At 30.9% G+C, this 17,602-nt stretch overlaps 2 protein-coding genes and 1 long non-coding RNA gene across 4 annotated transcripts; 1 reads left to right on the top strand and 2 right to left on the bottom strand.

The window, feature by feature from the left end:
* The first annotated feature begins 78 nt into the window (after window positions 1–78).
* On the top strand, window positions 79–8,080 carry LOC126655701 (protein DECREASED SIZE EXCLUSION LIMIT 1). Of its 2 annotated transcripts, XR_007633072.2 has the most exons (14): window positions 79–314; window positions 421–483; window positions 573–644; window positions 913–969; window positions 1,072–1,241; window positions 1,596–1,654; window positions 1,744–1,837; window positions 2,640–2,706; window positions 3,472–3,554; window positions 3,632–3,723; window positions 4,098–4,204; window positions 4,449–4,512; window positions 4,836–4,995; window positions 5,157–8,080. XR_007633072.2 is itself a non-coding variant. In XM_050349960.2 (13 exons), exons 1-13 carry the CDS (start codon window positions 202–204, stop codon window positions 4,932–4,934), a joined length of 1,140 nt encoding a protein of 379 aa, XP_050205917.1. In that variant the 5' UTR covers window positions 79–201; the 3' UTR covers window positions 4,935–8,080. The 2 variants fall into 2 exon arrangements, 1 of the variants encoding a protein (XP_050205917.1); XM_050349960.2 differs by having other exon boundaries at window positions 4,836–8,080.
* A 349-nt stretch (window positions 8,081–8,429) lies between these two features.
* LOC126655702 (peroxidase 10-like) lies at window positions 8,430–10,062 on the bottom strand. Its single transcript, XM_050349961.2, has 3 exons — window positions 9,785–10,062; window positions 9,501–9,683; window positions 8,430–9,147 (listed from the first exon to the last, which is right to left on the bottom strand). Exons 1-3 carry the CDS (start codon window positions 10,001–10,003, stop codon window positions 8,572–8,574), a joined length of 978 nt encoding a protein of 325 aa, XP_050205918.1. The 5' UTR covers window positions 10,004–10,062; the 3' UTR covers window positions 8,430–8,571.
* A 4,242-nt stretch (window positions 10,063–14,304) lies between these two features.
* Window positions 14,305–14,888, bottom strand: LOC126655705 (uncharacterized). The gene is made up of 2 exons (XR_007633073.2): window positions 14,598–14,888; window positions 14,305–14,474 (listed from the first exon to the last, which is right to left on the bottom strand). It is a non-coding gene; the product is annotated as an uncharacterized LOC126655705 (long non-coding RNA).
* Window positions 14,889–17,602: the final 2,714 nt, after the last annotated feature.

Genomic DNA, 17,602 nt, shown 5'->3' with positions numbered 1-17,602 from the left:
CCTTTCTTTTGGTATGCGTGTAATATTTTGAGTAGTGTGTATTTTGGTAAAGTAGAGAATATTTAAGGATGTTTTTGTTCTTTTCCCTTAATTTACTACTGTTCTAGTCGAAGGCGCTGCTCGGAACTGTGTTCTTTAACACGCAAACTTCTAAATTCTAACTAGACATTGCTGAATTTGCTGTAACCAAAGAGAAGAACAATGAGCACCAGTAAAAGAGGGGCTCCGCCTGATCCGGTGGCGGTGCTGAGAGGTCACCGCGCTTCCGTTATGGACCTTTCTTTTCATCCATCTCAACATTTATTATTCACTGCGTAATTAATCTCAATTTCTCTCCGTCTTTAAATTGTAATTTCTGTTGTATTCTTCCAATTCTTATTTGAATTAATTACGTAAATATGCCGGATTCTGATTTTATAGCTCAGCGGACGGCGAGTTGAGAATTTGGGATACAGTTCAACATCGAACTATTTCATCTGCTTGGTAATTATTATTACTACACTGATTTTATTTCTTTATTACTTAATTTTGTATTTGTTTGTTGTGTTTTAATTTTATTTTTGATTTTGAAGGGTGCACAGTGCAGCCCATGGCATAATATCTGTTGCTACTAGTGAATTGTTTGGCAATGATAAAGTTATTAGGTATTTTTTTCATGTTTTAACTTAGTAGTTCATATTTATTATGTAAGGATTTTGCTAGTAATTGCGGAGTGTTTATTCCACGCAATGGTTGTGCCACGTTATTTCTACAAGTTAACGAGCATTTGTTATAGGAATTTCTTCAATTATTGCTTTTTTTATGATTTTATATTCCAACATGGAAAACGCCTCATTGATTTGTTGAATAAATGACATGATGCAGCCATTGTGTTGTATGATTATTCCTAATTGTGTGTGCTTCACTTGGTAGCCAGGGTAGGGATGGAACTGTTAAATTATGGGATTTTAAAGAAGGAGGTCTATCTCGGTATTTATTTATTCTTTTACCTCGTTGAAATTGTCTAATATGAACATAGGATATGAAATTATCTACTCTAATGATGTCATGTTTTCCTCGGTGATTCGATAGGGCTCCTTTAGTTACGATCAAGACAAACTCGTACCATTTCTGCAAGCTTTCTTTAGTTAAGAAGAGGAAGCTTTATGATAATATGAGAGAGCAAGAGGCTTTGGCAACTGTCGATACAAATATTTATTGCGATAGAAATGATTCATCAAAGTGCTCAAGTGGCTTCCAAGGTATGCGCCAATAAATTATGCATCGTAGGTTTTTGGCAGCGGTAACGACTCCTGTTGTCAGTACCGAGTTGCCGAGTGGAATTCTATGTTTTCTTTTTATTGAAGTGGCGCCTAATAATATAAGCATAACAATGTTGCTTAAACTAGGCAGGGTAATTATCAAGTGAAACATGCTGCTCAACAATCTATTTGTAAATTGTTATGATTAGGTGCCTGCTGAAATTAAGGGAGGCGATCTCAGCAGCTTTATCTAACTGTAATTGTTTTTTTATTTGTTACATGCATGCACTATAACTTTTGTTTTTCTAGCGGGAAAAACTAATATAAGCATTTGTTAAAATTTCTGTATTTTAGAAGCCAAGCATATTGATGGACCGAAGTGTGTTGCCATTGCAGGAGAACAGTCTTCTGAGGTTAGCATGCATCTTTCAACCTTTCTTTAGTACTTTTAGCTTTTGGATTTCCATTTTGCTCATAATTTGTATTCATATGACATTCAAAGGTTGAGATATGGGACTTTAATACTGCAGAAAGACTTTCACGGTTGGCTCAAAATTGCTCTGGTGGCTCATCAAGTGTTTCTACTCAAAAAAGAGGTTTGTTTCAGGAATTTGTATGACTTCTGAATCATAGTTATTGGTGTTTAGTTATTAGTATTGCACCCCTGCGCCCATCAATGTAGCAATGCTCCAGAGCGACTAATGCTGGTCATGCACAATGGGATATTAGTTTGATCTGTTGTATCAATAGTTGCTATTGGGAAAATATCTCTATATAAGAATTGTTCTCTTTCCATACATATCTAATCCGGTTGCTTAGAGTGATGCTTATGATGGAATTTTTAGCTCTATATGTTTTTATAGTTTAATGAATGAACCTTCCAAAAAATTCACTGGCGTGTCAATGATTTTTGATAGTTTAATTTTTTTATAACTTATAAAATGTTCATATTTTTGGTACTTGCAAAGTAAAAACTATACATGATTTGTATGGCTATCCAACTAAAAGTGCATGTTTGTGAGGCTTTGTAAATTTTGTTGGAACTTCTTGCTTGTTAGATTTTGAGGTTTTCTCATTCATTTTTCTTGTTTTAAAGTAATGTTTGTCTAGCTCTCCATACTGGTTGCTATTATCATACTCATGAATCGATGAATGCCTTAGATACATGTTTTTGTATAGTTCTTTATGTATATGCCCATGTATATAGGTTGTACTGCCAAGAACCCATCAGTTAATAATATTGGTGCTTCCGGTAGAAACAACCCTGGAATTAAGTGCATCCATTCTATAATAAATACAAATTTAAAGTATAAAGTTTAAAACAGTAAATTTTCTGTTCGAAGTAAATGCTTGATGTACATGAAGTTCAACTCTGCCTGTCATTGTGTCCATTGGCAGGGATGTGCATGGCTGTTCAAGCATTTTTACCATCAGAATCACAGGGGTTCCTGAATGTGTTGGCCGGGTATGTCTTTGATCTTCATCGTCCTCAAATCTTCCATCTTCTTGGTTTTATTACAAGTTAATTTTATGGCTCATATGATACATTTATTGTGGTCATAAACCTTTATGACTGCTGATTACTGATTCGAGGTCTTCTCAATTTTTGTGAGCTGATCATTCTGGACTGATTGATCCACCAACTCATTTAATTAGGTTTCTGTTTTCCACTGTTCAACAGTGATTTGATTGTTCTAATTGTTTGTTATTCTGTGCTTTTGTGGGTGGGGGGATAAGGGCTGATAAGTACTAAAAGGGTACAATTTTTAATTCTAACCCATAAGAAAGTTCCTCATTTATTGCGATTAATTTACTTATTTTTTATATGGGTACATCAATTATTCAGTTCAGTTACCTAGGCATTTATATTCATTCCTCTTATTTTAAATATCTGCTGTTTTCCTTCTAGTTTGTGTGAAGTGAAGCAAAAAAGAGTGTTGTTATTGGCATATATAGAACTATTCTTTTATAAAAGTCAGGACTTGTGAACTTTATATGTCAGTATTAATGAATTAATTTTCTGGTTAGTGGTTATCGAGTTTGCGTACTATATCGTTTTTATTTTAACATATTCCTTCTTCTAGATCTTGTTTCAAATTGTTCTACAACCCAAATACGAGAGGAGCATTTTGGTCTTGTGAACCGTCATAGACTATATATTGCATTGATTCTCGAAAAGCAATTTTCATTTCTATGTTGTAATTCTTTTTGCTTTTCCTACATGTGGTAGTTATGAGGATGGTTCTATGCTTTTGTGGGACTTGCGGAACCCAAGTGTTCCTCTAACTTCAGTAAAGTTTCATACAGAGCCAGGTAAGATCCGGTATTTTTGAGACTCAACCTTTTTTGTTCATCATAATAAATTGGTCATTTGATTGGTCTGTTTACAGTTTTAAGCCTATGCATTGATGGAAGGTGTGCGGGGGGTATCTCAGGGGCTGCTGATGAAAAGATTGTCCTGTTCAGTGTGGATACCTCTGTGGTAAGTCACACATATCGCTAAGTTTGTTCACTTGTCTAAAGTTCAGTTTCATGTTATAATCTTTTAAACTTGGTTGCAGACTTAGGTCAAGAATTTGTGATTCAGTTTGGTTGTCAAGGACACTGTTATTTAGTCTGCTAGTCGAAACTTTTGACATAACAGTTTGCATATACTGTTTTTGTTAAGTGTTCTCTTATTAAGCTTTTTTGCCTTGTATTTCTTTTATGTTTTTAGCTCATTGATGTATAGTTCTGTTATACATCTTTATATGTCTATTTTTACCTAAGTATATTCCATATCTGCATCTCCTCCCACTGACCATTTGTGGTCTTAATGCTTCACGTTTATGCTAAATTACCTATAATTTGACTTAGGGTTCATGTGTGATCAAAAAGGAGATTACCTTGGAACAACCTGGTATATCAGGCACATCAATCAGAGCAGATGGAAAAATTGCTGCAACTTCTGGTTGGGATCATAGGTTTGTTTGTCTATTTTATTATTTAATTATGTTTTTTCTTTGTGAGGTTTATGGGAGTCTAAGATAAAAATCATAGTCGTAAATTGTAATTAAATAGGCTGCTATTGCTCTGTTTGCTGTATGGATAGAAAAAATATTGTTCCTCTGGTCATGAGCTATTGAAAATGATATTCTTGCTGTTACTACCAAAATCCTGTGTCAAATTAATTGGTCATTGATCTTTCAGTTTTTTATTTGATTACAGAATCAGGATATATAATTACCGCAAAGGGAATGCTTTGGCAATCTTGAAATATCACCGCGCTACGGTATTTTATTGACATAATGAATAAATGTTTTTTTACTTTAATTTTTTATGCTTTATCATTCTGTATGTTTTTTTAGGTCATCAAGGGATATAGTCCGGTGTTTTATGATTTTGTCAAAAATTTGTTTGTTTTTTTCTTTTCCTACTTCTATTTGAGCATGATTGCTGATGCTTGTTATAATTTCTTGTCTCTGTGCTTATCTTAGTAAGGCTACTGAATTTTCGCATGTAACTGTTAACTTAATCCTGTCTTCCGAGCTAGCTTATGCCTGATAATGTTGTCTATTGGTATACTCTGAAAGTATTCATCTTCTGTTACTGCAGTGTAATGCGGTCTCCTATTCATCTGATTGTAGAGTGCTGGCCTCTGCCTCGGAAGATACTACAGTTGCATTATGGGAACTCTATCCTCCTCAATCTTGAAATGACACAGTATCTATTGATGCTGAACTGTAGTTTCTCGTTTTAAGAGGTCATTTGCACGGTATGTTATTCATTTCCTCAATATTTATTTATGTTTTCTCGGCATGGAAAACATCGAGGCACTTGCATGCTATGTTCTTGTCACTGTTGATATTGTATATCCATTATATGTTTCATGTATTAATATAGTCATTTTTTATGCTGTTTAAAAATTGGTGGCAGTATACGAGATTCTCAAGTTTAGTCTGGCTCCTAGGAATGTCCCCTTGTTTAGAAATTGTAATTACAAATAGAATAGATACATATGGCTCAGGGTGAGGAGATGGGTTTAGTTAGGACTTGAAATGCACAGACAATAAAAGACTATTTTTTTCAATTAGCAAACTGTTTTTATTAGGCACACTTGATATCATTGTTTGGTAATGGAATAGGAAATAAAATCTCATCATAAAGTTATAGTTCTAGAATTCTTAAGTTTTGATTTGTTAAACTCATCGTAAAACAATGAGAATTCATTATTTTTTTTTAATTTGGTATTGTTTTATTATATATGGAAATAGAATTTAAGTTTTAACTACTAACAAATATCCAACTTCGATCGAGTCCCGACTACACACCCGAATCTCTGGACTCCGACTATGACCCTGATCCGAGTACGACCTGAGCTTCGACTCTGACTAAGTTCTGATCCCAGCCCAAGTGCGGCGTTCAACCCGACCATTGATTCACAAACCCGACTCTGAGTTTCGATCCTAATCTCGAGCTCCGACCCTGATTCCAACCCTATGTCCCGATCCCGACCCACGTCACAAGTCCAACCTTGACTCAAGTCTCGATCAGACCCGATGCCCGACCTAGAGCCCAACCCGACTTGATTTTTGACTCTGATCCTGAATCCAGTTGGACTCCCAAAACATGGTTAGATGACCGTTGTTAACTTCTTATAAAGAGAATTAATGTAATTATTTGTCTTTTAAAATTCCAAGGGATGACAAAACAAATGAAATCCTAATACTGTTTTTTATAGGTATTGATATTCCAACTATTTCTTGAAAAAGATTTCTAATGGAATCCTATTTTATGAATAACTTTCTTTCTTGAGATAGCAAATCAAAAAGTTGAAATATGAATAAAATTTTCATTCCAAGATTATACAATCAAACATGCCCTTAGTGTTTTTTTTCTTCTTATTCTCAATAAGCTTAATCATTGAAAACTACTCTAATTTTTTAAATTTTTTCGTTTATGGTCCAAACTTTCAAAATCATCAATTTTAGCCCATTTTTCAATTTTCAATTTCAATTGTAGTCATTTGTTTAAATTGGAGTATAAAAAGGTTAGAATATGCTCTTTATGTTTGATGGTAAAAAGGCAAATTGGATTAATATGAAGGGCATAATTGAACTTTTTTCCGCTCTAATTTAAACAAATGGCTAAAATTGAAATTAAAATTTGAAAATTGTGATATAATTGACGATTTTAAAAGTTTGGGCCATAAAGAAAAGTCAAAAAGATGGATTATTGTTGGATGATTAAGCCTTCTCAATATTGTCAAATGTAGCAAAATATCATAGATCCCTTCTAGTTCCTGATAGTATATATATCAGTTGTTGCGGAGGAAACTAAAGCCTAAACACTCCAAATATAAACCAACAAACTGATATTGGCCTTATTTATTTAGAGCATCTATATGGTAATTGATGTGAAGTTTTATCCCTCCCACGCATTAAATTGTTAAAAAAATGAACGAAGGGCAACCCGATTAACTTGAATTTGACCGTCTTAAAAACAATCTATTTTTTAACAATAGAGAAAAAAAATCTACAACATAATATTCTCAAATTATCATTAGACTGCCCCTCTGAATTAAATTTATTGGTATGCTTATTAAACATTTGAATTTCTATCTTTTTACTGTCTTAGGCCTTTTCAATTTGTTATAGCAGTTTTAACATTTCTGCAAACAATTTTTCGAAGTTCTTGCAAGTGAAATGCATTACTGATATGTATATTACATACGTAACCAATAGACGGAACATTTAGAGATTGAAAAATTCAACAGCAAACCAACAAAATATCCATAGGGATTTCAGCTGCTCCTGTCAATGGCTTTACAGCTTGGTACCCACTATTTTTTATGTATATACTGAGATATTTGATACTTGAACTTGGAAAAGAAACAAAATCTGCAAGAAAATGAAGATAAATGATGGAGAAAGATCGAAAGTGGTAGAACTAGCTAAGATAAAGGAAGAGTTGATGAATTCTAAAGACATAGCTACACAATCATGGTTGGCTTCGAGACCACTAACCGATGACCTTGAAAAACTTAAATCGAACCTTTCGATTGCTACGAATCGAACATTTGAGTCTACAGCTGTAATCTCAGATCTCCAATTGAAGATCGACGCTACCAATTTGAGCTTCAAATCCAAAACAAAGGAACAACTCAGCACCAAGAAGATAATCGGTGAATTATCTGAAACTGTTGATATTGCTCACAAAGAATTGGAAACGATCAAAAAAGAAATATATGAAGAGCGAAAAATGAGATCGAAACTAAAACAAGTCCTGCGGATGAGAAGGCAAAAGCTACGGACATTAAATGTCACTCTCCAAGCTACAGAGATGGAATCAGATGCTTTTGCAGAATCAGCAGCAGAGGCACTTGAGCATATCAAGAATTCGGAAACGGACAATAAAAACGTTGTTCAGATCACTCAGGAAGAATATTATTGCTTAGTGGAGAAAGCTAAAGAGGAAACGGCACTTGCAGAATGGCGGATTTCGCTCTTCACGAAACAGAAATTCGCTGCTGAGGTAAGTCGAAACTCGTGCCTATCAGGATTGAAACAACTAAAAAGGAACGAAAGCAAAGGCAGAGAAACTAATGAAGATGAAAATATTATTGATAAAGTAAAAGAAGAAGAAGAATCTCCAACTCGAGGATCTGCTCTTCTCGAAGTTCGGGAAAAAACTACTGATAAGTTAGATCAGAATTTACAAAAGCCGAGGAGAAGATCAAGATGTAGTAATAGAAAGAATACGAAAAAGAAACCATCAATTTTAATTCGCGTAAAAAGCTTTCTTGTAAGGAGCATAGCAAGGTTATTTCGATGATTGAAAATGTCATTTAAGAGCTATAACTCATCGTCTCATTTACTAATTATTTTAGTTAAGCGTCTTATACATGGTATTTGTCAGTTAAATTTAATGGGAACGAAACCATTGAAAAATGGAAAATGATGACACCGTAATTTTTATTGATTAGTCTTGAATGTTGCTCCTAGGAAAGGCCTTTATGCCATTGTTCCTTACTTCGATATAGTACAAACTTTAAATTTGCTATTTTCAGATACATTTTTAGTAAGGAGCTATATGGTAGAATCTTACTTTATTTTTAATAGGTAAATTGTCTTGTTAGATCCATTCCGGACATTAGATTGATGCTGAATCAGTAAGTTTCAAATATAAAATCTCGGAGTTGAGAAACAATTTCGGAAATGGAAACAAAATACTGATATGTAGGATTGAAAAGGTTTTTGTGCAATACATTGGTTATAGGAATGCAGTGTTGTCCTTTGTTGAAGCATTACAGGATTTAATTTACGTTACAAGAACACTAGCCAGCAGAATTCTAGTTCACCACCCTACAATTCTTCCTAATCTGTCCATTTTGCCCTGTAAGTACACCAATGCCACCCATTTTGACCATGGATGTTCCAAAATCCTTGGAGAACAAGTAGGGGTACTTGCTGTAATTAGTAACCATTGAAGCAGCTGTATTATCAGTCATAAGAGCTTGGTCTGATTGCAGTAGGCCTGAATTATTCAAAAGAAGCTTGAAATAAGAGTTATCAAATTTTGATGACGTGACAGAATCTAACGGAGCTAAATTTGTGTCGGAAGCTGCTTGATTTGGACAAACACTTTGCAGATTTTGTAAAAGTGATGTGTCTAGTGCTGGATCGGGATTTCCTGAGCCAGCAAAGTCGAAAAGCCTCGGTTTGAAAGTGAAACACTGAGCAAAACCGAGAGTGTGTCCGCCTGAGAGCACAACAACATCCTTCAAATCAAGACCCTTCGAGGTGAATTTTGCAGTGATGTTCTGTAGAGACTCGAAAGGCGATGGGAGTTGTTCGTCAGCAGCGCTCTGACTGGTGGTTAGACCGTCTCTGCGACCCAAAGGTATATTCCAATAGGACCCTCCAGTCTATAAAAGATGAGAACAAACTATATTTAATTTTCCTGTAACAAGCATGTGTAAAACAATAGATTCATATTCTTACAAGTAGGGTGTGCACAATTCGGTTTGGTTTGGTTTGATTCAGTAAAATCTGAACTTAAATCATTCGATTTGGTTATATATATATTCAACATCACGTTGTTGTAAAGTTCGGTTATTCAGTTTATTTGATTAACTAATGGCAGTATCAAATCAAAACCGAAATCCAAACTTTTACTTATCAACGTCCAAATCAAATCTTCTTAACCATTTTAATTGAAATAAAATAAATTCTGCGTTTCTCAAGGGTCTAGTTCGGTTATTTTATCAGCTTTACTTACAAGATAAACGGCCTCTCTTGCTGCAAGAGTAAGAATATCAGTACAAGAAACAACTGCAGGGCAGAGTTTCTCTATAGTAGCCTTAATATTGTCAATGACTTCAAATCCTCTAGCCGAATTTCGGTTACCCAACGAATTTTTTTCGCTGTTGTCACCATCGAGCAACACAGACCCCTCGCATCCCTGTATACAAAACATATAAAATCCGCAGTTAGTTTCAACATCTAAGTATAAATTTAGAATTCTTAGATACGAACGATAATTGATATGAATATTTAAATTACATCAACAAAACAATCATGGAAATGAAGCCTCAATAGAGAAGCTGCCATTCTAGTATCATTTGAAATAGCTGACCAAACTCCGTATCGAACAATTTTTGTCAGGTTAGGACAGCTATAGTCGTAGAATCTGTAATTGAGTTGGCAGGAAATTGAGGAACTTAAGATCAAGAAGCATAAGAGGTAAATAGAAAGGAGTTTATTGTAGTTTTTATGTTCCATGTCTTAAGACCAAGCAAATAGAAACTGTACTGAATAGAAGTGTTATGTGCAAGTAGTAGTCTGCAGGAACTTGTTATTTATAGACACTAACAAGACAATGTTGAAGTGCTAAGTTACGTGCGCGAAAAATTGTCAAATTTTATGTTTCGGCGTTTGATCTTTATTTTAGAAACGTTTCTGAAAACTATAAAAAAACATATCTATAATATGTTCTTGTAAAAAAATTATGTTTGATGCAAATTTACCGAATCATATGTTTCAACGTTTTGTTAAACGGTTATATATATCAATATCTTGGATCAAAATGATAAAAATATTTTTAATTTTTTTTATAGCAATTCGTTGTTTTACAATTTGTAATAATTATATGCAACCCCCAATTTAAATCTATTTTCGAGCATCACAACCCTTGATTAAACTCACAGTGATTCCATAACCTTTCCTAACTTGAAATAAAATATCAATTGTATAAAATAGTCATTTGTGAAATTAAAAACTAAATCACTACTAAGAATATATTATGAAAGAAGATTTAAATTGAGGGTTGAAAATAATTATCATAAATTGTAAAATCGATGAATCAGATTATAATACAAAAATTAAATTTTTTTTTGCCTTTTTGGTCAAAATATGAATTATATGACTATTTCTCCTTTCCAAAAATATTTATAAAATTCTAAAATTTTATATGTATAATTTATTATTTAAAAAATTATTTATTATTTTAATATTTTTTTATTTTTGTGTTATCGTACTAAATTTTTTAAATTATTTTTGCTATATCTTTTTTTAATGTTATTATTTTTATGCAACATAAATATTAAGTGATAAAGCTACTGAAAATTTTGTGTCAAAATGAGTTTGGTCCAATTCCATATCACCCACTACATATGGAATGGGGAATTAAGAAATTTCAGCTTTCTAATTAGTGCTATAATGATGCATATCCCATCTAGAAAAGAAGCATAATGCATGTTTTTTATACTCTCAAGTTTGACTTAAAATCTTTGCATGCCAAGACAATTGGACTTGAAATACTTAAATATCCATCATGGGATAAGTTTCAAGTAGAATTAATTCTTTTAAAAATTATAAATTTTAGCATCTTTAATAAATTAAACAAATTTTTCAATTATAATGTCAAACGTTAATTTTCAAATTTTTATAATTGAAAGCACCGAGTATTTTTATGTTGAAAAATGATTGATGTGAAATATATTTGAGTCTCTACATTAATATTTTTTAATGAAATATTATTTGGTTTGAATTGTAAAAAGTAATAATTTATATTTTAAATGTGAGGATTGAAAGTTTATGTTAAAATTATAAAAAACATTAAAAGCAATTAAAACCATAATGTTATAAATAATAAAGAAACAGAAATATAGATATAAAATGACTAAGTGGTTCACATTTTTTTTGAATTTCTTACTGTGCAGTGGAAGACATGCAGATAGCATAGTGGGAGATGGTGAGAGAAATCCACCCATCTTAGACTTGTATAAATATAGGATCAAGAAATGCAAGTGGAAATTTATAAATAAATATCAAGAAAACATTAATCTCTTTAAATGGAAATTAAGGGTCATGATGAAAGGATGAGTAGCCAATTAAATTGATTTGGAGGTAGTGGCATGCTGCTAATTTTGGAAGTGAAATTCATCACATAAGCAAATATATAATTAATGCAATATTCTTCTTATATTGTCAACTTTGACCTAGATGAAGCTCTTCCTGGTATAGAGTTTTTACTTTTTAGGCACTTCTTGAATAGATAAAGGGTCATTTCGATATTTAAATTTACGCATCAAACTCGTATAATTATTAAATTTGGTTTGTTTAGATAATTTAGTTCATAAGTCTCTAAAATAAGGTCAACTACATCCGTTATGTGTTTTTCAAAGCGCGGAAAAGTAATGGTGAAGATATTCTCACTTGATATCTTATGTCAAGTTTGATATGTTTATATTTAATATCTTCACAATTGTTTTACGCGCTCTAAAACATATGAGTGAATATAATTTGACTTATGTTATAGACTTATGAAATAAATTTTCAAAATAAACAAATTTGATTTATCTGAACTCGTCCTACGAGTACAAAAACCCAAATGGCGTTGTGCTCCTCCTTTTTGTATTCTAAATCAGGCAGTGGAAGAGATACAAGGTTTGCATAATGGAGGACGGTGAAATGGGTAGTGGCGAACTTCAAATATGTAGGCTTTTGAAATTCCAGAATCATAGAATAGTATTCTAGAATCGATAAATATTAGTTTTAAAAAAATTATTTTATAGTTGAACTTGTTGATTAAATTTGAATTCGAAATTTGATCGATCATCTCAATCCAATAAAATACGAGTCATCACAATGTCCATGGATTTACATACTTGCATATAAGCTCATGAATTCCAAGTGAAGATGATAATTTTATGGCTTAATGGCAAAAAAAACTCAAACCTTTACAACTTGTTGCAATTATATCCAAACCTTTTAATTTTTGCAAAAATATCCAAATTGCATTATTTTGTTGCAATAATATCCAAATTGCACTTTTTATGTGATTGTTTTTGAGTTTTTTGCCATTTTTTGGGACTTATTATTATGCATCAAAACATAATAATAGCCTAATATCTTAATTGAAAACAACAAGTTTAGCCATCAATTTGCCTATTATTGCTACAAAAAATGCAATTTGGATATTATTGCAAAAATTAAAAGGTTTGGATATAATTGCAACAAGTCGTAAAGGTTTGGATTTTTTTTACCATTAGGCCTAATTTTATATCAAGAGACAAGAAAGCATTGATCTTCTGCATTACAACACAAGCACTAATGACGGGTGTTTGGATGTAGCTCGCTACGAGGAGAGCTTAAATACAACAACTCCAGCGGACCAAGCAAGGAAGATTTCGAGTTGGCTAACACCGATTCTTCCACATCAATAGAAAAAAGAGGCATTTTTTCTACAATTTAACTAAATTTTTTAGCGACCAGTCTTAAGACATTTCAAATTATAAATTATTTTAAAGGGGTCAAATTTTATAATTTAGTACAAATTAAAAAATAAGGTGGTCTGTATATACTAGAAATGAATTTAATTTTTATAATTTAGATTAACTAATATAAAATATTAATATAATTATTTTTGAAGAAGGTGGTCAACTGACCACCATATCTCTCAATTAGCTTCATCACTCATTAATGCATATTTTATCTTGTCGACCCAAATAAAAGATCATTTCTTTTCTGGATATTGCTGTTTAGAAATTTGTCTGAGTCTTGCATTTTAACATTTCATTTTATTCATAAAAATAAAAAAACATTAATATTTTAGTGATTTCGAAAGTTTATATTTATAACATATTCCCATAAATAAAATGTTCTTTCACCACTTCTTATTTCAGTATTTTCCGGTTAATCAATTTTTTAACTATTACAATTTCTTTGATAATTTAGGGAATGCGTTCCTCATATCTTACTAATCAACTGAATCTTTAATCCGGTTTAGTAATGGGTTAAATTTCTAAAAAAATCACGATCTTTATACTAAATTTAATTTTAATCATGACCTTTAAAAGTTGCCATTTAAAAGCACGAACTTTCTTATTTTTTCAAATTCATCATTTCAGTGTATTTTTATTGACTAAATTCTTTACTAAACCATCAATGAAAGAGCCAAATTATTAATCAACATCAAATCTTATTATCTTTCAGTTAGAGTATCTAGGATTAGCAATTTTTAGTCAGATAAAATACACCGAATTTTATTTTGGTGATAGATTTGAAATAAAATGAAAGTTCGTGCCTTTAAATAACAACTTTTAAAGATCATGATTAAAATGAAAGTTCGTGTAAAGTTCGTGATTTTTTTTAGGAATTAACCTTTTAATAATAAAGAATTTTCTAATTACAATAGAAGAACAAGTTCAAAACTGACAAATTCATATTTGAATAACAAGTACACAAAATCTGTGAATAAGTTCATTTTCAAAATAGTATTTCCACATATTTTCTTAATTTACACGAGATTTTGTAATGCAATTTGACGCAGCGGTGGAGCCGCTTATAGGCGAAGTTGTGCGCTCGTCTAGGTCGTAACCGTGGATTTCTTTTAAAAAAAATCTGATCTGAGCTCCGCTTTGATTGATATAAAAAAATCATCGATTAAGATTTACTCTTTTTTCTCCAAAAAAAAAATTCACTCTTCCCTCGACTAAATTTTTTTGACTACCAGTGATTTGAGCGTATTGAATGGTAATGAATATCATCAAAACAAGAGAATATAGAATTGAAAAGAAAAATAAAACAGAAAATGAATTGTTTCTTTAACTAAATTTCAATGAATTATCATTCCATAGTAATAATAATAAACCTTTTTTAACATAGTATACTATTATAATTATCTCAACAAAGACTGCAACAGCAGAGGTCATCAAGGCAGCTTTCTGAGCAATCAAAGCAGCAAGAACAACTGCACATTATTATTATAAAAAACAAAAAAAATCAAGAAAACAGTATTAAAAAATAATCCTAAGATTAAAAAAAAACTATAAAAATAAAAGATTCAAATAATGAATAATGAAATGAATGTTACCATTCATTAATAACTTTGTCTTGTTCATCTTCTCCTGCCTGGTAATTCCTCTCTATAGTCTGTGAAGCAGGTGGATCCATAGTAATCTTTTTTTATTTGAGGTTACTTTTTTTTTTTTCAGTTTGTAGAGAGATATAGGGATATGGAGAAATGAGGAGATGGACAAAATGATAATGGAACATATAGAAACAAAATAAAAAAAACAAACAAATGCCTTTAATCATGTGATTGCACAATTTGCTATTTGTTTTTATCGGATAGGAGAAAGTATAAAACCACATAATTACTTTTCTTGATTTTGATTATATTAATGGAAAGTGATTAAATGCATTAACTTGTTTTCTATTATTTTGTAGAAAAAATTGAAATCTACGATCTTAATAGAATACCGCTCAATGTTTATTTATACCATTTGAGATATAGTTTATTGGTGAATACTCTAATTTCTAGTTGACTAGGTAATTACTAAGTCACACTAAATGTTTTTGTGAACAAAGTGATGGTAATCTCTTAATTAAGCAGCACACAAATATATGTGAAAATAGGATATTGTGATATGATATAATATAGTATATCTTTCAAAAAAAATAAAAATTAAATCAATAAAATAAAATAAATAAAATTTAAAACTTTAGAATACTTATAAAAAATTCATTATTTCAATTATAGTAAAACCTTTTATCATATATATATACCATTTTTATCTTTTCACATTTAATATCAAAATTGAAAAATTCAACTCCACGTTTTTTTTCAGTGATATACTATTACTTTTAACATAATGTTGAATATATTAAAGAAAATCAAATGATAAATATTCAAATAGAATTCAAAATCTAACATAATTGGTTTGAAGTAAAATGAAACAACTCAACAAAAAACCAAGCATGAAATTTTAATGATGCAAAAAAAATTGAAAAAAATATTTAAGATTTTTTAGAGCATCATTTATAATCTTAAAACCTTTGATCGTGTTTTAGCAATTCAATATGAAAGGATTCACATCAAAACTGTTGAAATGGGAGTATCCACATTGATTACGTGTGTGCATCGACATGTGTTTAAATATTAGTTGGACATCTACACTTAACACCAGGTGATTTTAAAATGGAATCTAACAGTTGTTTGGGTTCAAAGCAACAACTGCATTTTCTTCCGCAAATGTAAAAGTATGTTTGGGTGATGCGTGCTAAATCAAAAGAATGAAAAACATTATTTTTGCAAATGGTCTAATGTTTTAAAAAAAAACTCCAACCTTTCACCCCCTTTTCAATCCTACTCTGACGTTGCAAATCAGTAAATTTTATCCTATTTTTCATTTTTTTCATTTTAATTATACGCTAAAGCATAAAATTGACCTTTTTTTATTTGACAAAAGTTTAAAAAAATTCTCTATACCCTTTTTGCATTAGATTAATTTTTTATATTAAATTGATAATTTTTAAAGAATTTTTTTTGAATTTTTGTTAAATAAATAAAGGACATTTTTTTTATGTTTTAGGATACAATTAAAATAAAAAAAGTAGTACAAATTAGAGTAAAATGGACAAATTTTCAACGTCATAGTAGGATTGAAAAGAGAATGAAAGTTCGGAAATTTTTAAGACATTAAGCTTTTACAAACCGACTGCAGGTATCACAATCTTTTAAGTCAAAAGACATTCAAAATTTCTCGGGCATGGAATAGCTCTAAGAATATTTGGCGTCTCCAACAACCAATTTTTGAAATGTCATTTTTATCATATTTTCATGTCCGGCATATGTAATTATTTTGCAATCAATCAATTGTTGTGTTATGTGAACTCCTTTGCACTAGTTCTTTCTATCAATTTATCATAACTTTGGTCCAAAAAAGGTAATCTTGTAAACAACTTTGTTTTATAAGTAATACCAAATGTTGATGTCATGACTTGAGCAATATGGCATTTAAATTACATGAATGAACTTATTGACATATTAGTTTTCAGTATAATTTAACTAAATCTATTCTAAGGTTTCTGAACTTTTCATCTTTTTTCTTTACTTCATTTCTAGACGTTTTTGTTTTTTACTTAGTTCCTGTATTTTTTTAAAAAAAATTATAACATCCTTCTATTTATTTACTTAATCCTTATATTTTCGAAAACAGATTTACTTAATTTCTGGCATTTTTGCATTAACAAAAGAACCTCATAAGGTTTAGGGCCATCTCCTCATTTCCCGATTAAAATATAAAACAGAGAAGGTAGGTAAACAACTTTCACTCATCTTCATATTCTCTTGTTCATTTTTGGTGGTTTTTCCACTTTGAGCTATTAAAATGGAGGGCAACAATAGTTTACACTTCTTTCAGCTCATAATAAGTAATGGTTGGTTACGTGTAGGACAAAGGATCAATTCACCCCCTCAACTTGGCACGACATGAAACTAAATAAATTTGAGTTTGATGTAAATATATTTTCAGAAACGGATCAATTCAATTATGATACAATTAATTTCATGTGTAAACGGATTATACACGCCTAACTCGTTTAAGTACGGTTAAATATTATTTATTTGAAATATAATTAAATTCTTAATTATGTTTGTATTAATATTATAAGTAACTTTAGTGTTATTTATTTTAATAGATAGTAAGAACTCTATTAATGTTTATATATTATTCAAATAATTAAATAGATTTAAATGAGTCATTAAAACCGATCCACTCATCAACATATATATACATATATATATATATTATTCAAATAATTAAATAGATTTAAATGAGTCATTAAAACCGATCGACTCATCAACATATATATACATATATATATATATATATATATATATATATATATATATATATATATATAAGAAACATGTTTATACATGTCGTGTAATCCATATAACAAACATGTTGTGTTTGAATTTTATATATCGAACATGTTTATTAAATGTAGCATGTTTGTGTCTCGACAAACTCGACAAACTCGATCCGTTTATGACACGATGGCCAGGTCTAGTTTTTGCTGAGCCCTATTGTT

Source organism: Mercurialis annua, linkage group LG7, assembly GCF_937616625.2.
Source record: "Mercurialis annua linkage group LG7, ddMerAnnu1.2, whole genome shotgun sequence".
NCBI classification, from domain to species: domain Eukaryota; kingdom Viridiplantae; phylum Streptophyta; class Magnoliopsida; order Malpighiales; family Euphorbiaceae; genus Mercurialis; species Mercurialis annua.
This window is presented reverse-complemented; position numbering and strand designations above follow the sequence as displayed.